Here is a 23,521-nt window from a genome sequence, read left to right on the forward strand (position 1 = left end):
ATGATTATGAACCGATATGGACCAATTTTTGTGTGATTGGACCAATTTTGGTATGGTTGTTAGCGACCATATAAAGGGTGATTCTTTTGAGGTTAGGATTTTCATGCATTAGTATTTGACAGATCACGTGGGATTTCAGACATGGTGTCAAAGAGAAAGATGCTCAGTATGCTTTGACATTTCATCATGAATAGACTTACTAACGAGCAACGCTTGCAAATCATTGAATTTTATTACCAAAATCAGTGTTCGGTTCGAAATGTGTTTCGCGCTTTACGTCCGATTTATGGTCTACATAATCGACCAAGTGAGCAAACAATTAATGCGATTGTGACCAAGTTTCGCACTCAGTTTACTTTATTGGACATTAAACCAACCACACGAATGCGTACAGTGCGTACAGAAGAGAATATTGCGTCTGTTTCTGAGAGTGTTGCTGAAGACCGTGAAATGTCGATTCGTCGCCGTTCGCAGCAATTGGGTTTGTGTTATTCGACCACATGGAAGATTTTACGCAAAGATCTTGGTGTAAAACCGTATAAAATACAGCTCGTGCAAGAACTGAAGCCGAACGATCTGCCACAACGTCGAATTTTCACTGAATGGGCCCTAGAAAAGTTGGCAGAAAATCCGCTTTTTTATCGACAAATTTTGTTCAGCGATGAGGCTCATTTCTGGTTGAATGGCTACGTAAATAAGCAAAATTGCCGCATTTGGAGTGAAGAGCAATTTTATGCGTTTTTTTTTTTTTAAAGTTATCAAGCTCTTAACAAATCACCCTTTACTAACACCATGTTCCTAATTTGAACCGGATCGGACAAATTTTGCCCCTCCAAGAGGCTCCGGAGGTCAAATTTGGAGAACGTTTTATATGGGGGCTATATATAATTATGGAACGATATGGACCAATTCTGGCACGGTTGTTAAATATCATATACTAACACCATGTTCCACATTACAACTGGATTGGATGAAATTTGCTTCTCTTGGAGACTTCGCAAGCCAAATCTGGGGATCGGTTTATATGGGGGCTATACATAATTATGAACCGATGTGGACCAATTTTTGCATGGATGTTGGAGACTATATACCAATATCATGTACCAAATTTCAGGCGGATCGGATGAAATTTGCTTCTCTTTGAGGCTCCGCAACCCAAATCTGGGGATCGGTTTATATGGGCGCTATATATAATTATGGACCGATGTGGACCAATTTTTGCACGGTTGTTAGAGACCATATACCAATACCATGTACCAAATTTCAGCCGGATCGGATGCAATTTGCTTCTCTTTGAGGCTTCGCAAGCCAAATCTGGGGATCGGTTTATATGGTGTCTATATATAATTATGGACCGATGTGGACCAATTTTTGCATGGTTATTAGAGACCATATACCAACATCATGTACAAAATTTCAGCCGGATCGGATGAAATTTGCTACTCTTTGAGGCTCCGCAAGCCAAATCTGGGGATCGGTTTATATGGGGGCTATATATAATTATGGACCGATGTGGACCAATTTGTGCATGGTTGTTAGAGACCATATACCAACATCATGTAGCAAATTTCAGCCGGATCGGATGAAATTTTCTTCTCTTTGAGGCTCCGCAAGCCAAATCGGGGGATCGGTTTATATGGGGGCTATATATAATTATGGACCGATGTGAACCAATTTTTGCACGGTTGTTAGAGACCATATACCAACACCATGTACCAAGTTTCAGCCGGATCGGATGAAATTTGCTTCTCTTTTAGGCTCCGCAAGCCAAATCTGGGGATCGGTTTATATGGGGGCTATATATAATTATGGACCGATTTCGACAAATTTTTGCATGGTCATTAGAGACCATATACTAACACCATGTACCAAATTTCAGCCGGATCGGATGAAATTTTCTTCTCTTAGAGGCTCCGCAAGCCAAATCTGGGGATCGGTTTATATGGGGGCTATATATAATTATGGACCGATGTGGACCAATTTTTGCATGGTCATAAATGACGTATTTATCAACAGATCTTCTTCAAATTTCGTATATTCAAATGTTTCGTGAGTCTCGTAACTTTTGCAGAATATCAGTCAAATCGGTTCAGATTTAGATATAGCTCTCATATATGTCTTTCGCTAGATATTCACTTATATTACCACAGAAGCCATAGTTTTACCTGGATTTACGTGAAGTGGACGTGATTTCGTTGAAATCGGTTGAAATTTAGATATAGCTCCTTATATATCTTTCGCCCGATTTACATTTCAATGGCCTCAGAGGCCAAAATTTTACTCAGAGTTATGTGAAATTTTGCACAGGCAGTAGAATTAACATTATAAATATGCATACCGAATTTGATAGAAATCACTTCACAGTTAGATATAACTCCCATATAAAGAGCTTTCGCCTGATTTACACACATATGACCACCGTAGATCAAAATTTCACTCCGATTTACTTGAAATTGTGCTCAGGGAATGAAATTTACTATGCATACCAAAGTTGGTTGAAATTTTTACTATGCATACCAAATTTGGTTGAAATCGGTTAAGATTTATATATAGCTCCCATACATAGCTTTCGCCCGATTTACACACCTATGGCCTCAAAGGCCAAAGTTTTAGTCCGAGTTACGTGAAATTTTGCATAGGGGGTAGAATTATCATTATAAATAACACATGCATATGGAATTTGATTGAAATCAGTTGAGATTAAGATATAGCTCATATGATAACCATAGATCAAATTTCACTCCCATTTACTTGAAGTTTACACAGAGAGTAGAATTAACATTATTGCTATACATACCAAATTGGGTCAAAATCGGTTCAGGTTTAGATATAGCTCCCATATATATCTTTCGCCCGATTTAGATTCATATGACCACGGAGGCCAGTTTCATTCCGAAAATGTTTAAATTTTCGCACAGAGAGTGCAATTAAAATGTTAGCAATGTGTGTCAAATTTAGTCAAAATCGGATCAGATTTATAGTATAATATAGACCTTACTTACTTGTTTTTATTCAATCGGATTTGAATAGTTAGACGCTGGTGTAGAAAAACTTTAATAGGACTAACTGCTCGTATCTTTAGAACAATCTCCTTCTATTAACCCTAGCTTGGCCGCTATTTACAAATGTAAATGTTTCATAATGTAGATGTAATATAGAAAAAATTGGTGGCAGAGAAGTTCCGGTATATGACCCAGCTGGGAAAGAGGCGCTGGAAGTAAATTAAGGAATTCCATAAAGACATCGAGTTCCTGAAATAGAAGAATTGTACGATGGAAAGATGGTGTTAGAGTGGGCAGCACGCCTTTGGTTAATGTCAGCCAATATCAGACAAGGAGACCCGTAGCCTCTATTCAAACGTTACCTGAAGTTTGCAAGAGGTTATGTGGAGGTATAATGACTACCGGGGGCAAATCAATGCATTCGATATCGATTTTTTTGATCGAAATCTACACTTTTCGAATGACCGGAGTAGTTTTATTGATAAAAAATTTTCGATTGGTAAATTGCAATCGTGAAATATTTTTTACTTTAGGGTGGGTATTAAGTTCGAGTTTAGCCGCTAAAAACGTCATTTTTTCACGATTACTTTTCTTTAATAATCCATTTTAAGGAATACAAACTTTGTGAAAATTTGCTTTGGGCTTTTCCCCATCAAGTTATAATAAAATTTGCAACAAATACGTATAATTTCATGCATTTTTCTTACTGATTTAGTTTTCACTTTAGCGATTTTAGCGGCTAAACTCGAACTTAATACTCACCTTTAGGTGGGTATTCAGTTCGAGTTTAGCCGCTAAAATCGCCATTTTTTCACAATTATTTTCCTTAATTAATCCACTTTAAGGAATACAAACTTCGTGAAAATTTGCTTTGGGCTATTCCCCATCAAGTTATAATGAAATCTGCAACTTGTATATATAATTTTATGACTTTTTTACTGATTTCCTTTTTACTTTAGCGAAAAAATGACGATTTTAGCGGCTAAACTCGAACTTAATACCCACCTTTGGGTTTATAACGTGTTCGCCATATAGGAGTAAAAATGTAAGTTTTAGCTCAAAGTTTTGTTAACGCACTCCACCTCGCCATGGTCCGGATCATGGTGTGTACGCTGTCCCTACGTTATTGGGACGAGGCCCTCACGGCCGGGAAAGTGGGCGATGGGATCGTTCGAAAAAAAAACCTTCTTACACATTTACATATAATAAATATAATGTGAATATTTAGAACTAATTTAACTCGAATAAACGGCAAGCAAAAATTGGTTCTAGCCAAGTTCCTGAGCAAGCATCCTAGCTTAGCAAAGAAGAATATTAAGAATTGTCCACACGAAAGAGCGTCCTCCAAGAGATTGTGAGATCAGTTAACCATAAAATTTAACGCTCATGGACCATCATATAAGAGTAATGAATATTGAAAGCTTTCAATGACCAAAAGGTTTAAGACGGCAGACAAATTTAATATGGATGGAATGTCACCATGTATGCATGGCATGTCCCCAGAAAAATGTATATCTCCAAGTATAAAAATGAACGCTTCTGTCGTCAGCCGAAATCGTGTTTGGAACCTGCAAAAGGGTGACTTCTTCAAACAGTGCACACCATTTCGAACTCATGCGCTCTTATCCCATATTTGTCGCCGTATTAATTTTATCTTCATCTTATCCTCCCATTCGGAAGATAATGCGATACAATTCACTGTTTACTTCGAAATACTCAAAAATGTAAAATTCATGTATAAATTTAATCACCTCCTCTCACGTTCCCTGTAAATTTCAAGTAGACCGGAGATGTTTAAATTTTTCTCTATTGTTTTAAAGGGACGTCGCTTTCCCCGATACAATATCGACAAACACCGTAGTGAATAGCACCCCTAACCTTCCCTGAAAATTCTGGAAACTTTCCTTCAAGGGTGGGGCAAGGAAGGTTGCCTGTTCGTTCATAACCTTCCCCCACTGCCTTTGTAAATTTCAAGAAAACTTAAGATTTTTTTTTGCAGTTTTAGAAGAGGACCTCCTCCCTTTTATTTTTATTAAAAAAATCAGGAACCTGATATAAATTTCATAACCTCACCCATTTTTTCCGTAAAATTTCATTCGGGGGAGTTTAGTTTTGTTTTCACTACTTTAAAAAAAAGTCGGGCAAAGGGGTGGTCCCCCTCCCTGACCAAATATCGAAAAATAATGTAGCGGAGTTTTGTCTAGATGCCAACCCCAACATTCAATGAAAATTTCAAACAAATCGTATAATTTTGTTCCAAGTTTCAAAAAGTAGGGCAAAGTCCCCCTCCCCGTCCACATATGAAATCATCAGGTACCCCATATTAATTCCATAACCTCACCGCATGATCTCTGTAAATCTCAGATAATTTAGAGAATTTTAGTTTTTTTTTCACTGTACTTTAAAAAAAGTCGAACAAAGGGGAGGTCCCCCTCCGCCACCAAATATCGAAATATAAAGTAGCGGATCTTTGTCTAGATGCCAACCCCAACCTTCAATGAAAATTTCAAGCAAATCGATCAACCTTGGTCCAATTTTCAAAAAGTCCGACAAAGGGGAGGTCCCCCTCCGCGACCAGGGGGCTAATCACGGCATTCGATATCGAATTCATAATCTTATCGAAAAAATTGTCGATACGATTAAAAGTTTGGATCACGGGATTCGATCGAAATTTGATGCAATTTCTTAAGCGTTGCCAACAGCAAAAAACGAAGCAGAACAAAATGAAAAGACAAAATTTAGTTAGCGTCACAAAATAGAATGTAGAAAAAACATGTTTTTGGAGGTTTCAAAGTAAAAAGTAAATTGTATTGCATTATATCTTATGGACCCATACATTCCTCCGAATTCCTTCCTAATTGGAGGATGAGATGAATATAAAATAATTCAGCGACAAATAAGGAATATAAGTGCACATTGTTATTGGTGTAAGTACATGGGTTTGAAATGGTGTGCACTGTTAGAAAGTCACCTTTTGCAGGCTCAATGGACGATTTCGGCTGGCGTTCAAATGGGAAATAATTTTTGGTGGCATGTCAATTCTATCACTTTACAATTGTCTGCCGTCTTACAATTTGTTGCGAGTGGAAACCTTCATAATTCACTATTCTTACAAGGTGGTCCAGAAGCGTTATGTTGTCACGGAATGGTACGGTATTTGGTTGATCACAATCTCTTGGATATCGAATATCGATCTAGCATGTGCACTTTATATATGGTTCTTTGCCAAGCTAGGATGCTCGCTCCCGGACTCGAACTATGACCAATTTTTGATTAACTTTTATTGGAGTTGCATTAGTCCTAAATATTCAAAATATGTTCATTATATGTAAATTTACTACAAATTAGCAACAATTCGAACTAAAACTAATAAATTTACTATTCCTATATGGCGAAAACAATGTAAAAAAACAAGTGAAAAATGTTATACGATTGCAATTTACCAATCGAAAAAATTGTCGATCCAAAAAACTCGATATCGACTCCCGTGATCCGAAAAATTTAGATTTCGATCAAAAGTTCTCGATATCGAATGCCGTGATTAGCCCCCAGGTGTCAAAAAATGAGGTACCCTATTTTCACCACATGAACGCCCCCTACGATCTCTGAAGTTTCAAGTAAATCGGTTCAGCCGTTTCGGAGCCAACTCGGAACATACAAACAATAAAACAAACATAGATTGAATTTTATATATACAGAAGATAGAAGATTCCAACTTAATTTTTTATATATTTTTTTTTTTGCTGTTCAATGCTAGAGAAATTGCATCAAATATCGACCGAATGCCGTGATTCAAATTTCTCATCGTATTGTCCATATTTTTTCGATATGATAATGAACTCGATATCGAATACCATGATTAGACCCCTGTATAAGTTGTCATAATGTGGATGAATCAATGAAGCCAAGTCCCTTGCTTAATATTTATTAATACCGCTGTAGTGGTCGCTGGCAAACATATAGTTTTGAGAACTGTTGTACTTGGGAAATATCAACTTACGCAGGCTGTTAAGGTTCCTGGAATGATCAGCTTGTTTTTCCTGAGAAATAGAAGTGGTGGTACGGTAGGTACTTGTAGTGAAAATGGTGTCACAATGTACGAATTTATGTGGGAAACTGAAGATAGGTTTATATGGGGCCGGTGGTATCGCGGATTTTCTGATCGACGTTCGGTTTTTAGAAAATGCGTTTACATATTTTTGAAATTTATAATAGGATTTGCTCGCATTTTATTTTCCATTCTTATGATTGTCTTGCTTTTTAGACTCTTTACAGCAGTCATTTGGTTGTAATTTCCTCCTAAATAAGAATTCTTAAAACGATTTCAACAATGTTATTAAATTTGAATGTAGTATGTTTATAATCTATGTTAAAGTTACATCTCCTCCAATGTATAAACGTTTTTAAAATTTAGTTACATAAAATAAATTTGAAATTAAGTATCAATCAATTTAAGAGAAAATATTTACTTTGTGTCGATATTTTAAAATCAAATTCCAGCCATATCAAATAGCATTATCGTCAAGAAATGCAAATATAACATATAATTTATAATTTGGTATGGACCATATGTTTTGTACAAATTGCAAATTGCTAATTGAGTGTATTTGTACTCATATAATTAAAAACAAATAATTGACGAATTTAACAAATTGCATAATCTAATTTGCAATTATATAGCATTATTTAATTAACATATAGTTTATACAATAACAATTAAAATTAACACTTTCATTTTGTTAAACATTTTTCAATGTTATTCTTTATGCAATTTAACATATCATAATCTTTGTCATCGAAATTTTTTGCATTCATATTATTTAAAAGGTATTGAGACTGTTCACAGATATCACTTAAAATAGATTTATAATCACAAGAATTACTATAATCACCTGTCACACGGGGTCTTTTGCTTATATGAACATCGTGAAAAACACGCTGGGTAAAAAGCCGTTTATTTTTATGATATATATTTTGCAACTCAGTGAAATCTTTGGTTTTACAAATATTAGTATTATTATTTAAGGCTTGAAGAAATTTTTGTAATTTGTAAATAATGCTTTGGGGCAAGGATTCAAGTATTACTTGACTTTGAGGTTTTCTTTGTTGTAAATATTCTAACATACTACATCCAAAAACTTTATGAGTTTTAGGTAGATTATCATATAGGCATTTTAAAATTGTATTATGTACTTGAGAGTCATTTAGATTATTAAATATAGTAAAACATTTCGACACAAAGTCATCAAAATTTTCAATTTCTGACGGTGATAATGTAATTATACAAAGAAAAGCATTAACCAAATCATTCTTAAAGATACTAATACGTTTATGATTCACACAACAGATATCCAGCAAATTTAGCTGTAAAAAGAAAAACAAAACATAGTTAATAATTTTTTTTAATATATGCAAAATTTCATACCAATTCGGTGTATTGCTTCCGATTTATATTCTTATCACAAATCCGTTTTAAATGATCACCCAGATTTGTGTTAAAGTAAAGTTGAAGTGGCGTAGAATCATAACCGCATTTCAAAAATATTATTTCAGAATTTGAAAATTGTTGTATGTATTGGTCAATACTATTCTTTGGCGTACGGCATGTAATCGTCTTTATAATCGACTCTATTAAAAACCTCTGGTAACAGAATGATGAAGTTGGATGAGAAAAGTTAAATTTATGCCAAGATTTCACCCAAAACTCCAAACAGAGGTAGCCGCAGTCATTCAATGTTTCGTGAAGAAATCTGTAGAAGATACGTATTAGACAATCTCTTTTGTATTCTTTTTAGACTGAATATCTGATATAGAAAAGCACTTTCACACTGTAGAGTTTACTATAGAACCTATTAGACCCTTCTTCGTTTCTTGGTCAAAAACTACAGGTCGCTGTACGCAAAAATGGTTCGTTCGAAGTCTACACATATCAATTCCTGAATCGAATTCGACCAACATATTAACTTATTATTAACCCTTCTTTCGAAACATGTAAAATATATGAATATTTCATTGAAAGGTATTTTATTTCGATTAACCCCCATTTTCATGAAGCTCCTTCAGAGCTACGTTAGCTAATGAACTTTTAAAACGCGCTATCGACATATCTGTCACCTTGCCTATATATTCCATATGCCAGTTAAGAACTTAACTGCCGAGAATTTTTCAGTTAAAATTAAACAGTTAGTAAATATTTCCATTTTTCTTTCTGCTATCTGGCAGTTAAAGCCTAACGGAGCTACATGAAAATGGCCGTTAAAGGTATTAGAATATCCAACGTCTTCTCGTATATGCGTTCTGTGGAAGTTTTATTTGATTTCTTTCAAATAAAGGGCAATCTCGTATCTCCAATATTTGTCGAAAAATGAACATACTTCAATAGAGAGTTTACTGTCCATATCCTATGTCTGTCCCGGTACGAAGAACCTATTTAATGAAGATACCACATAACGTGCCAAGATTTAGGGTACGGCTAACAACTAACATCCCATTTAGGACAAGGAGTAATCATTTAACATTGGACATGCCGCCCAATGTTGTTCGTTTTAACGATGTTTATCACCCTCTATGCTAAGATTATCATTAGCGATTTTGTCGCTAGACACCAATTTGATGTACCGTTATATGAAATTTGTAATGAAAGTTAGAAGTTCAATAGAAAATAGTTACATGTGCATTTTTCGATGAAGAGTGCACAGGCTCATTACAGTTTCATTGTGAATAATTAATATAGATTTTGGGTCAGTTACATTTAGGTTATTTTTATGTATTCAGAAGATATTTAGTGCAAATTTTTAATCTTTAGTGAAAAATGCCTCGAGGAAGTGAACTTTCAGAGGAAGAACGTGGAAAAATGATCGGAATGGACCTAGCTGGCAAAAAAATTGGAGAAATTGCATCGGTGACAAATCGACACCGCAATACGATTAGCAATTTTTTAAAAAATACCACAAACTATGGTCGTGCTAAATGCAGTGGGCACATTCCAATCGTTGACCAAAGGACAAAACGACATATTCGCCAACTTGCTGCCAATGAAAATATGAGCTGCAGAGAAATAAAAGTAGAATTGGGTCTGAATGTGACTAGACAACGAATTCAGCAAATTATCAAGCACGATATAGGACTAAAATACGAAAATAAAATTCCTAAACCGCGATTAACACAACACCATAAAAATGCTCGTATTTCTTTTGCTGAAAAATACAAGTTTTGGGACGAAGAGTTCGAAACGGTTAAATTTAGCGACGAAAAGAAATTCAATGTAGATGGTCCTGATAGCCATCACAAATATTGGCTCGGTACCCTTGTCAAACAAGCTGTAAACGCACCCACGGGGATGGATCTCTTATGGTATGGGCAGCTTTAGGAGCACGAAGAAAATCTAAAATATGTTTTGTCCCCACTAAAATGAACGCAGAGATATATGTCGATTTATTGGAGAACAATTTAATAGATTTTGCAGATGAGTTACATATATGGTGAAGTTTGGACTTTCCAATAAGATAATGCTCCCACCCATGTTGCGTGCCTCCACAAAAAAACTTTTTTAAGTCTCGTGATATAAAGGGTGATTTGTTAAGAGCTTGATAACTTTTTTAAAAAAAAAAACGCATAAAATTTGCAAAATCTCATCGGTTCTTTATTTGAAACGTTAGATTGGTCCATGACATTTACTTTTTGAAGATAATTTCATTTAAATGTTGACCGCGGCTGCGTCTTAGGTGGTCCATTCGGAAAGTCCAATTTTGGGCAACTTTTTCGAGCATTTCGGCCGGAATAGCCCGAATTTCTTCTTCCAAAGCTGGAATAGTTGCTGGCTTATTTCTGTAGACTTTAGACTTGACGTAGCCCCACAAAAAATAGTCTAAAGGCGTCAAATCGCATGATCTTGGTGGCCAACTTACCGGTCCATTTCTTGAGATGAATTGTTCTCCGAAGTTTTCCCTCAAAATGGCCATAGAATCGCGAGCTGTGTGGCATGTAGCGCCATCTTGTTGAAACCACATGTCAACCAAGTTCAGTTCTTCCATTTTTGGCAACAAAAAGTTTGTTAGCATCGAACGATAGCGATCGCCATTCACCGTAACGTTGCGTCCAACAGCATCTTTGAAAAAATACGGTCCAATGATTCCACCAGCGTACAAACCACACCAAACAGTGCATTTTTCGGGATGCATGGGCAGTTCTTGAACGGCTTCTGGTTGCTCTTCACTCCAAATGCGGCAATTTTGCTTATTTACGTAGCCATTCAACCAGAAATGAGCCTCATCGCTGAACAAAATTTGTCGATAAAAAAGCGGATTTTCTGCCAACTTTTCTAGGGCCCATTCACTGAAAATTCGACGTTGTGGCAGATCGTAAGTCTATTCATGATGAAATGTCAAAGCATACTGAGCATCTTTCTCTTTGACACCATGTCTGAAATCCCACGTGATCTGTCAAATACTAATGCATGAAAATCCTAACCTCAAAAGAATCACCCTTTACCTTTACTGGACTGGTCAGTGCTAAGTCCCGATCTAAATCCTATAGAAAATATCTTTGGGCATTTTATCCGCTAACGTATTTGCGAAGTCCAAGCAATATACAACACCCAAAGAACTGAAGTCTGCAATTACGGCAGAATGGAAAAAAAAATCGATATGACAACTCTGAAACACTTGGTATGTTCTATGCCTCACCGATTACCATAGACAATAGTATATATGTACATAGATGATCCACTTGTCTCTTTAAAAAAACAGGTGTCAGTTCCAAAAATTAATTTCCTGACATTTCGTTTTGATTTTTTCGTAAAGAGTCAGTCCCAAACATTAATTTTCGTGCATTTGCTTTTGTTCGTAAACAGCAATGCTGCTCAAAATTAAATTTCGTATTTTCGCGGGCTTGGTCACAATTTTTTGTTCAAATATGAACTTTTAATATATTAGAAAGAGAATGTAAGCGTGCTCTTATTTGCTTCGTTTATTCTTAATCTTCGGTCGCAAACTTTCGAACGAAACAATCTAAACTTAGCACAAGTACTTGTTATTGACGTAGGTTGGATGGTATTTCATATGGGCCATAGCGGACCACTGTTAGGTATAGCCCCCATATAAACCAATCCCCATATTTGACTTCCTAAGCCACTTGGAGGAGCAAATTGCAACCGATCGGATTGAAACTTGGTACGTGATGTTCATAATGCTGCATATCGGGGATCCTCAAATTTGAATTCTAGAGTCTCCTGTAGGGGCAAATTTCATCCGATCCGTTTGAAATTTAGTGTGTGATGTCTGTATATGCTCCCTAATCAGTGTTACCGTTGTGCGACTTTAGTCGCACTTTGCAACCTTTCTGGCGCCATGCGACTTTTTTAAAATATTCGAAATGTGCGACTTTAGTCGAACGCATGCACACAAAAAATTTTTTTCTGATTCAATCACGAAATTAATTGATCCAATTAATTTTTTAATTGAAATGTCTTCAATCACAGGAATGATAGTATCAATTAAAAAATTAATTGACAGTCAATTAAAAAATTATTTGATCCAATTAAAAATTAATTTGTGTGTTTGATTTTTGTTTCAATTAAACAAATTGTTGAATCAATTAAATTTTTAATTGATTATTTGTTAAAACTCAATTAAGATTTTAATGAGAAGAATTTTTTTTCTGTGTGGGACTAAGGAAAGCGTTTAAATTTCAATCATGTTTTACAAATACAGGTATTTCGACGTAAAACGCTGACCGTTTCTGGCAAAAAATAAGTACAATGTCAAACTTGGTTTGATGAAAAACAAATTTACGAATAGATGAAAAGTTGAATCCTGCAAGTTTACACCAGGAAGGAACAAATACACCGGAACAAAATTTTACACAAACGAAGTTTTCTTTTAACTCTAAAAATAGTATTTATTTACAAAGATCTGACGCAACCGTGGAAACGTACATAATAAATTCGTGTTTACTAACTCTTAAAGCTAGCAAGGCATATTTTGTTGTTTTATGGAATGTTTTATGTAAAAAACTGATTTTAAATATGAGCGACTTTTTTCGATATGCGACTTTTTTGTGAGAATTTTTATGAAAATGCGATTATTTATGCGACTTTTTTCGAAATTTCCGGCGCTAACACTCTCTCTAATCATCATGCAAAAATTGTTCCATCATTATATATTCATTTCTGGAGCTTCCTGGTGTAGCAAAGTACATGCCTTCCGAACTTTAAAAAAAAAATTTTTCATAATTACATGGAAGGAAAATATCATACGATCCGGTTGACTTTTAATGTACGATTTCAGTATTTGAGCTTTAACTACCATGAGTTAATGGACTCATAATTATATATTGAATCCTCCATTTAAACCGATCAAGAACGAAAGTAGTTTATGTAGCCATTTAATGTTAAGAAGTTTTAAGATTGCTTTGCCATCTGCACAGCGTTGCCAATTTAGCTTTTTTCCCGCTAGATTTGGCTTTTTTTGAAGACGTTTAGCGGGAAAAAAATGCATTTAGCTTTTAGCTTTTTTTCTGGCTTTTTTTCATGACCCTTTTAGCTATTTTTGGCTTTTTTATTTTCGAGATATTCCTATTGCAATATGGATAAAACTTCGATTTTATCTAAGCCTTGCAGCAAATACACCTTGTTGTAAAGTTTTTTCCTCGTATTCATAAAAGTTATCGTAAACTTTAAATCTACTATTACCATACAAATTCCTTATATAAAATGCCAGTAAATTATTAGGAATATTAGCATTTGACTCGTTTATTCTTTTTATGTTATTATAATATTTCAAAGTTATTATGATATTACTAAATTAAAATAGTAGATGTGAATTGCTTTGTATACTGAAAAAATATTGTCGCGAGACCAAAGATTTCATGTCCTTAAAATACGAACGCGAATTTTGGTTATAATAGCATTTGTGAATTTCTCTTATATAAACTGTTTTCCTTGTCCAAAAGCCGATAAAGTCGTTTTGTCCTTATACGAGTAGTTGTGATTCAACATAAAAATCGATATCTTTTCATGAAAGAAGACTAGGGTCAAATCTAAAAATTTCTTAAAATTAATGATATAGTCTTTAAATTTGTGGAGTTTTTGTATCTTGACCACAAACTAAAATAGCGTTCAAAAATAGAAGAGGTTTTTCAACATTTTATTCTTATTAAAGTCGAGTCTGAATTTGGAAATTTAAGTTGTCGTTAGCACGTTTTTAAAGCACAGTGATAGCTCATGAAGAAAAAGGTGAAAAAAACGAATGAATTCAAATTTGACGCAGAATCAATACCAAAATCATTAGTGTACAAAATCTTTGGAACCGAACATAGAAATAATAAGGGAAATAAAGTTTTGAATGTGGTATTATTTTTTTTAACATCAAAAAATGCAATAAAAAAATTCGTAGTGATAGGATCAAAACAAATCTGCTATTTATTAATGAAATGGATTTACATTTACGAAAATTGGACAACAATAGGTTTGTATGTTTGTATGTATATTATAGGTTTCGAAAAAAGTTATTCAGTATAAACTTGCAAGACAGTTAGAATGGGTTTTATTCTCTTGGGTAAAATTAGGAGAATTGTACACGTTCACGAATTTATGATTAATTCGGTTAAAATATATAATATATTGATATTTTCTAATACAGTTCTATGTGACATTGTGCAATATATCACACATTGGACTTGTTGATGATTAACCAGCTGATAATTGCAAGTTTACTGGGAAAAATGTTTTTACTAGGAAATATGAACGAAGGACGAAAAATTTGTGATAGTAATCAAAATGTATCGAGTACGCAAATAGAGCTAATATGACATAGATTTTCTTACAGTCTCACAGAAATGGAATTAAAATTAACACAATTAAAATAATATGCATTTTAAGTGAAATAAAGCCTTAAAGTTGGTTAAATTTCAATCAAAAATGTGACTTTTGATACAAAAAAATTTAGCTTTTTTATACCCTCCATCATAGGATGGGGGTATATTAACTTTGTCATTCCGTTTGTAACACATCGAAATATTGCTCTAAGACCCCATAAAGTATATATATTCTGGGTCGTGGTGAAATTCTGAGTCGATCTAAGCATGTCCGTCCGTCCGTCCGTCCGTCCGTCCGTCCGTCCGTCCGTCCGTCTGTTGAAATCACGCTAACTTCCGAACGAAACAAGCTATCGACTTGAAACTTGGCACAAGTAGTTGTTATCGATGTAGGTCGGATGGTATTGAAAATGGGCCATATCGGTCCACTTTTACGTATAGCCCCCATATAAACGGACCCTCAGATTTAGCTTGTTGAGCCTCTAACAGAAGCAAATTTCATCCGATCCGGCTGAAATTTGGTATATGGTGTTGGTATATGGTCTCTAACAACCATGCAAAAATTGGTCCACATCGGTCCATAATTATATATAGCCTCCATATAAACCGATCCCCAGATTTGGCTTGTGGAGCCTCTAAGAGAAGCTTATTTCATCCGATCCGGCTGAAATTTGGTACATGGTGTTGGTATATGGTCTCTAACAACCGTGCAAAAATTGGTCCACATCGGTCCATAATTATATATAGCCCCCATATAAACCGATCCCCAGATTTGGCTTGCGGAGCCTCAAAGAGAAGCAAATTTCATCCGATCCGGCTGAAATTTGGTACATGATGTTGGTATATGGTCTCTAACAATCATGCAAAAATTGGTCCACATCGGTCCATAATTATATATAGCCCCCATATAAACCGATCCCCAGATTTGGGATGCGGAGCCTCAAAGAGAAGACAATTTCATCCGATCCGCCTGAAATTTGGTACATGATATTGGTATATGGTCTCTAACAACCATGCAAAAATTGGTCCACATCGGTCCATAATTATATATAGCCTCCATATAAACCGATCCCCAGATTTGGCTTGTGGAGCCTCTAAGAGAAGCATATTTCATCCGATCCGGCTGAAATTTGGTACATGGTGTTGGTATATGGTCTCTAACAACCGTGCAAAAATTGGTCCACATCGGTCCATAATTATATACAGCCCCCATATAAACCGATCCCCAGATTTGGCTTGCGCAGCCTCAAAGAGAAGCAAATTTCATCCGATCCGGCTGAAATTTGGTACATGATGTTGGTATATGGTCTCTAACAATCATGCAAAAATTGGTCCACATCGGTCCATAATTATATATAGCCCCCATATAAACCGATCCCCAGATTTGGGATGCGGAGCCTCAAAGAGAAGAAAATTTCATCCGATCCGCCTGAAATTTGGTACATGATATTGGTATATGGTCTCTAACAACCATGCAAAAATTGGTCCACATCGGTTCATAATTATATATAGCCCCCATATAAACCGATCCCCAGATTTGGCTTGCGAAGTCTCCAAGAGAAGCAAATTTCATCCAATCCGGTTGTAATTTGGAACATGGTGTTAGTATATGATCTTTAACAACCGTGCCAGAATTGGTCCATATAGGTCCATAATTATATATGGCCCCCATATAAAACGTTCTCCAGATTTGACCTCCGGAGCCTCTTGGAGGAGCAAAATTCATCCGATCCGGTTCAAATTAGGAACGTGGTATTAGTATATGGTCGCTAACAACCATACCAAAATTGGTCCAATCGCACAAAAATTGGTCCATATCGGTTCATAATCATGGTTGCCACTAGAGCCAAAAATAATCTACCAAAATTTTATTTCTATAGAAAATTTTGTGAAAATTTTATTTCTAGAGAAAATTTTGTTAAAATTTTATTTCTGTAGAAATTTTTGTCAAAATTTTCTTTCTATAGAAAATTTTGTCAAAATTTTTATTTCTATAGAAAATGTTGTGAAAATTTTATTTCTATAGAAAATTTTGTTAAAATTTTATTTCTGTAGAAAATTTTGTCAAAACTTTGTGTCTACTTTGTCAAACTGAATTATATACGTATTGGATCGATCTTTTTTGATTTAATATATACCACGTATGGACTTACATACAATTTAGAAGATGGTGTTAGGACGTTTTAAGATACCTTGCCATCGGTAAGCGTTACCGCAACTTAAGTAATTCGATTCTGGATGGCAGTGTTTAGAAGAAGTTTCTACGCAATCCATGATGGAGGGTACATAAGCTTCGGCCTGGCCGAACTTACGGCCGTATACACTTGTTTTCTAGCTATTTTTTAAAATTTTTTAGCTTTTTTTGGCTAGTTTTTTGGACAAATCTAGCGGTTTTTGGTGAAACAATTCTGGCAACGCTGCATCTGCAAATGTTGCCACAACCTAAAAAAATTCGATTGTGGATGGCAGTCTTTAAAACTTTGTACGCAATTCATGGTGGAGGGTACATAATATTCGGCCTGGCCGAACTTTTAGACCAATTCACTTGTTTTCATTTGTAAAATTATAAATATTCACATATTTAGTAGACCATTGTATTTTGTATAAATCACCACTAAGTGACTTTAAATTACAAAACGAATATAAATAAATATATTTTCTTTAAATTTGGTATTTAGTATTCCATCTCATAAAAGTAATCTATTTCACCGAAACAACATCGCAAAGTGGAAATTATCAAAAGATTAATGTGGGGATCTATTTCATTGTAAAATAGTCACAAAAAAAAAATTGCAAATTAAACTGCCAATCAGAATGGGACAAAAAATTTAAAAATTTTTCAATCAAGATTTGGATAGCTTTGATGATTGGTGTAGGGTAAATCTGATGGATTTGAACTTGAGAAAATGCAAGTTTATGCGATTCTTTAGGTCTAGGCCTATTGATGTTCGGTATAGTATACGGGGCTCGTTATTGGAAGAGGTTGATTCTTTTGTTGATCTTGGCATTGTTATGGATCGTAGGCTTAATTTTAATGGTCATATTGATTCGATGGTGAGTAAGGCGTATGGGGTTCTAGGGCGAAGGAGTTTTCGGACCCTTATGTTACAAAGAGGCTTTTTACTGCCCTTGTTAGACCCATGGTTCTATCGTGTGGGATCCTCAGTATGAAGTTTACATTGATAGGATAGAATCGGTTCAGAAGCAGTTTTTGTTGTTCGCTTTGAGACATCTTCATTGGAACAGTGATTTTGTTCTTCCTTCATACACTTCTAGATTGAGGCTGATTAATTTGCCTACTCTTAGGAGCCGACGGACGATGTTGAGCTCCATGATGATGTATAGGTTAGTTAGTGGGGATATTCCATGCTCGGAATTGATATCTAGGATTAGGATAAATGTTCCTTTTAGGGCATCTAGGAATTACCAGTTTCTTTACATTGATTTTCAACGTTCGAATTATGCTTCTGCGGAGCCTATTCGTAGGATGTGCATTATTTTTAATTCAATCTATCATCTAGTTGACACTAACCTTAGTATTGATATGATGAAGTCTAGAATTTTAGCATATTTGGATAACTAATACATTAGTTTTATTGAATAACCTTTTTGATCTTGTGTTTTAATATATCCTGCTGATGAGTCCTTCTCTGTAGCTGGTCAAATCCCTCAGCCTCCACCCCGCTATGGTCCGGATCATGGTGTGTACGCTGTCCCTATGTCATGGGGACGAGGCCCTCATGGTCGGAAGGGGCGGGAAAGTGGGCGATGGGACCGTTCGTTAAAAAAAAAAATTGACAGACAATTTTGTGAATACAGGTTTCATTTTTGTTAGCTTTTACGTCAATAACTAAAAATGACTACAAATTTGAGCCATTCGCGGGAAATATTCATCCATTTATTGTTTCACAACAATAGCTTGTCTTTTCTTTTACATTTTGTGGGAATTATTATTTGTGCTAGTTTTTCTAACGTATCTCAAATATGACACTCATTCAGTAGTGATTGATCTGTCCTTGTGAAATCATCAACTCTTGCCTATGTTTGACATATTGTGTTTTTCATATCTATTGCCTGCCTTGATACGGATTTTATTATTGTCACAGTACTTACCCATAGTATATCCTTAATATTTCGCAACTAACTGAGGCTTTTATCCAAGAAGATTCTATAACATTTTTACACCACAACATATGGAGATCGCTGTTGCTATCCTTCACTGTCAGTGTAGCAAAATAAAACAATAATTTTGGATATCTCTCAACATCGACAAATGCTAAAGGACCTATATAGATTAATTTAATTAGATTAGTTCAATGTCATATATCAGTTAAGGAAAGTTTTCACATACCGTCGAAGAGTATATCGAATATACGTTTATAAACATTAATTTTTGGACTACTATTTATGTAATTTTCACACAAAATCCTCATGTAGGTCAAAATCGTATCGCAAATCACACCATCATTGTTATCCTGTGACAAGTGCTGTAATAAATACTTTTCGAGCGAAAAAATCAGTTTATGTAGTTTATAATTTGTATTCGTTTGAAGCTTCATTTTGAAATACACTTACATTGTTTAAATCTTCCTCCTTACTAGCAAAAGCTAAAATATCATCAAGATCTGTTTGCATAGTCTCAACATATGCGGTATTGATTTTCTCTTTTAATTTGCTAATTTTAAAACAAAAGTTGTATTACAAATAAAGTTTGAGGATTAAATATGAATATTAGCAACGACAAAATTTATAAAAATATAAACTCACTGTTGAAATAAAATATACAATTCAAAGTATTCTTTAACAGTTGGACATTTTGTGGTATTCTTCATTAAAATCTTTATTAATTTTAAGTAAAATTGGGCAACTTTTAGAAAGTTTTCATTGGCAAGTGCTTCTTTCTGTAATGAAATGGATGTAAAAATAAAACTTATTTAATATGAATTATTACCGCATGTATTCAATAATTTTTATACCCTCCATCATAGGATGGGGGTATATTAACTTTGTCATTCCGTTTGTAACACATCGAAATATTGCTCTAAGACCCCATAAAGTATATATATTCTGGGTCGTGGTGAAATTCTGAGTCGATCTAAGCATGTCCGTCCGTCCGTCCGTCCGTCCGTCCGTCCGTCCGTCCGTCCGTCCGTCCGTCCGTCCGTCCGTCTGTTGAAATCACGCTAACTTCCGAACGAAACAAGCTATCGACTTGAAACTTGGCACAAGTAGTTGTTATCGATGTAGGTCGGATGGTATTGAAAATGGGCCATATCGGTCCACTTTTACGTATAGCCCCCATATAAACGGACCCTCAGATTTAGCTTGTTGAGCCTCTAACAGAAGCAAATTTCATCCGATCCGGCTGAAATTTGGTATATGGTGTTGGTATATGGTCTCTAACAACCATGCAAAAATTGGTCCACATCGGTCCATAATTATATATAGCCTCCATATAAACCGATCCCCAGATTTGGCTTGTGGAGCCTCTAAGAGAAGCTTATTTCATCCGATCCGGCTGAAATTTGGTACATGGTGTTGGTATATGGTCTCTAACAACCGTGCAAAAATTGGTCCACATCGGTCCATAATTATATATAGCCCCCATATAAACCGATCCCCAGATTTGGCTTGCGGAGCCTCAAAGAGAAGCAAATTTCATCCGATCCGGCTGAAATTTGGTACATGATGTTGGTATATGGTCTCTAACAATCATGCAAAAATTGGTCCACATCGGTCCATAATTATATATAGCCCCCATATAAACCGATCCCCAGATTTGGGATGCGGAGCCTCAAAGAGAAGACAATTTCATCCGATCCGCCTGAAATTTGGTACATGATATTGGTATATGGTCTCTAACAACCATGCAAAAATTGGTCCACATCGGTCCATAATTATATATAGCCTCCATATAAACCGATCCCCAGATTTGGCTTGTGGAGCCTCTAAGAGAAGCATATTTCATCCGATCCGGCTGAAATTTGGTACATGGTGTTGGTATATGGTCTCTAACAACCGTGCAAAAATTGGTCCACATCGGTCCATAATTATATACAGCCCCCATATAAACCGATCCCCAGATTTGGCTTGCGCAGCCTCAAAGAGAAGCAAATTTCATCCGATCCGGCTGAAATTTGGTACATGATGTTGGTATATGGTCTCTAACAATCATGCAAAAATTGGTCCACATCGGTCCATAATTATATATAGCCCCCATATAAACCGATCCCCAGATTTGGGATGCGGAGCCTCAAAGAGAAGAAAATTTCATCCGATCCGCCTGAAATTTGGTACATGATATTGGTATATGGTCTCTAACAACCATGCAAAAATTGGTCCACATCGGTTCATAATTATATATAGCCCCCATATAAACCGATCCCCAGATTTGGCTTGCGAAGTCTCCAAGAGAAGCAAATTTCATCCAATCCGGTTGTAATTTGGAACATGGTGTTAGTATATGATCTTTAACAACCGTGCCAGAATTGGTCCATATAGGTCCATAATTATATATGGCCCCCATATAAAACGTTCTCCAGATTTGACCTCCGGAGCCTCTTGGAGGAGCAAAATTCATCCGATCCGGTTCAAATTAGGAACGTGGTATTAGTATATGGTCGCTAACAACCATACCAAAATTGGTCCAATCGCACAAAAATTGGTCCATATCGGTTCATAATCATGGTTGCCACTAGAGCCAAAAATAATCTACCAAAATTTTATTTCTATAGAAAATTTTGTGAAAATTTTATTTCTAGAGAAAATTTTGTTAAAATTTTATTTCTGTAGAAATTTTTGTCAAAATTTTCTTTCTATAGAAAATTTTGTCAAAATTTTTATTTCTATAGAAAATGTTGTGAAAATTTTATTTCTATAGAAAATTTTGTTAAAATTTTATTTCTGTAGAAAATTTTGTCAAAACTTTGTGTCTACTTTGTCAAACTGAATTATATACGTATTGGATCGATCTTTTTTGATTTAATATATACCACGTATGGACTTACATACAATTTAGAAGATGGTGTTAGGACGTTTTAAGATACCTTGCCATCGGTAAGCGTTACCGCAACTTAAGTAATTCGATTCTGGATGGCAGTGTTTAGAAGAAGTTTCTACGCAATCCATGATGGAGGGTACATAAGCTTCGGCCTGGCCGAACTTACGGCCGTATACACTTGTTTTTTTTTTTGTTCTTTTGTTTCTAGGGTTTGATTTAATTTCTAAAAACATGAAAACCCTGTCAAATATCGACGTTTTTCGACAATTTTCTGCAATAGTAAGAATTGACTCAGGAGATTATTCTATAAAGGGACACTATAAAAACAAATGCATGGATATAAACAATTTTAAGAGCAGGGGTCAAATAATAGAAATTGATAATATTAAATCAAATGGAATAATCGCAACTTGTGGGAACTCAAAAAATTTTATTTTATGTATTTTATTTTGAATTTTATTTTGAATTTTATTTTGAATCGATTTTGCTCCAATACGGCCGATCGTTGTGTGTGTATTTTTTTATTGATTCTCCGGATTTTAAATTATCAGTTGCTATTAATTCATGAAAATGAATGGATGTTGCTTGAGTTTCGCTACTAGTCACCGCTAATCCTAAGTAAAGTGAGCTTTACTTAGGATAAGTAAAGCTCACTTACTGCCAGTTTCTCAACCTCCAATTAATATTTAACCGGAATATAGACCAGCGGTTTGTTTTTTTTTTTTTTTTGTATTGGATCAACTGTTTTATCAACGCGATAAATAATACCAACACATTGAGAAATTTTCAATATCGAAAAATATCCTAATTTTACTTTTTGTTTATCTAGAAGCCGAAGACTGGAAATAAACCAACTTGAACACCGCCTAACGTGAACACCGCCTAACGTGAACACGCTTTTTCTTACACTAACTACTCCGTAATGCTGAAAAACACGAAATTTGACGTTGAAGGCAGATTCCCAATGCGAAATACAATTTCAAATACACATATGGAATTTTTTAGTGATCTAGTTTGGTTTTTTTCGTGAATTTTAATTACCCAGCAAAAAAAGCGGCACGAAAACAGTAATGAAAATGTTCTTTTTGGATCCGGAAGTGGTGGAAAATTGACGCAGAAGCGATGAATTTAACATAGGACGGAAGTCCTCCATTTCAACAGCCGTTGCACTGAATTTGCATCACTCTTTAGGTGGGATCCGAATTCAATGTTTTGGAAGTGAATTAAAAAATTTTGTGATATTTTGAAAAATTAATAATTTTTTAAATTTTTTATGAGTTTAAATGCATTCTTACGCTTATGTGGAAGGTTTGACATCAAATAATTTTAAAAATTCGCAATTTTTCTGATTGGACTTAGCATTTTTTTCTTTTGACAAAATTTAAATGATTTGTACCATTTTATGAATTCTTCTTACTCTGTTTTTAACCTATTTGAAACAAAAAAAATTGAAACTACCCATTAAAAGTATGAAAAAACCAAGTTATAACAAATCGAATTAAAAGAAGTTCCTGGGTACTTAAAATAAAGAACATCATTGGGAGTGCATCTTCTGGAAGTGCTTATAAAGTTGTGCCTTTGGAAGAACTTCCAAATTTTTTTGCTGGGATAGTAATTTAAATTGCGTTATATTTCCATACGCACTAATATTTTTCCTATCTCTTTTTTTTAATTTTTTCATGAAATTAAACTAATATTTTATTAT

General features: G+C 35.0%; 1 protein-coding gene across 3 annotated transcripts in view; it reads right to left on the minus strand.

Annotated features, from left to right (window-relative positions):
- Positions 1-23,521, minus strand: part of LOC142238166 (uncharacterized) — a 370,552-nt gene that overhangs the window by 345,739 nt on the left and 1,292 nt on the right. For 2 of the 3 annotated variants that reach the window (XR_012722668.1, XR_012722669.1), the window contains exons 5-8: positions 19,584-19,717; positions 19,392-19,491; positions 19,168-19,315; positions 18,930-19,101 (exon numbers count right to left, since the gene is read on the minus strand). Coding sequence is in view for 1 of the 3 variants with exons in the window: in XM_075309731.1 (XP_075165846.1) it covers positions 7,734-8,366; positions 8,428-8,752; positions 18,930-19,101; positions 19,168-19,315; positions 19,392-19,491; positions 19,584-19,717 (1,512 nt within the window). In the remaining 2 variants the exon portion in view is untranslated. Of the gene's footprint in view, positions 1-7,196; positions 8,367-8,427; positions 8,753-18,929; positions 19,102-19,167; positions 19,316-19,391; positions 19,492-19,583; positions 19,718-23,521 lie in introns of those variants that run through there. The other variant, XM_075309731.1, reaches the window with a different exon arrangement.

This window comes from Haematobia irritans, chromosome 5 (assembly GCF_050003625.1).
Source record: "Haematobia irritans isolate KBUSLIRL chromosome 5, ASM5000362v1, whole genome shotgun sequence".
In the NCBI taxonomy this organism is placed as follows: Eukaryota; Metazoa; Arthropoda; class Insecta; order Diptera; family Muscidae; genus Haematobia; species Haematobia irritans.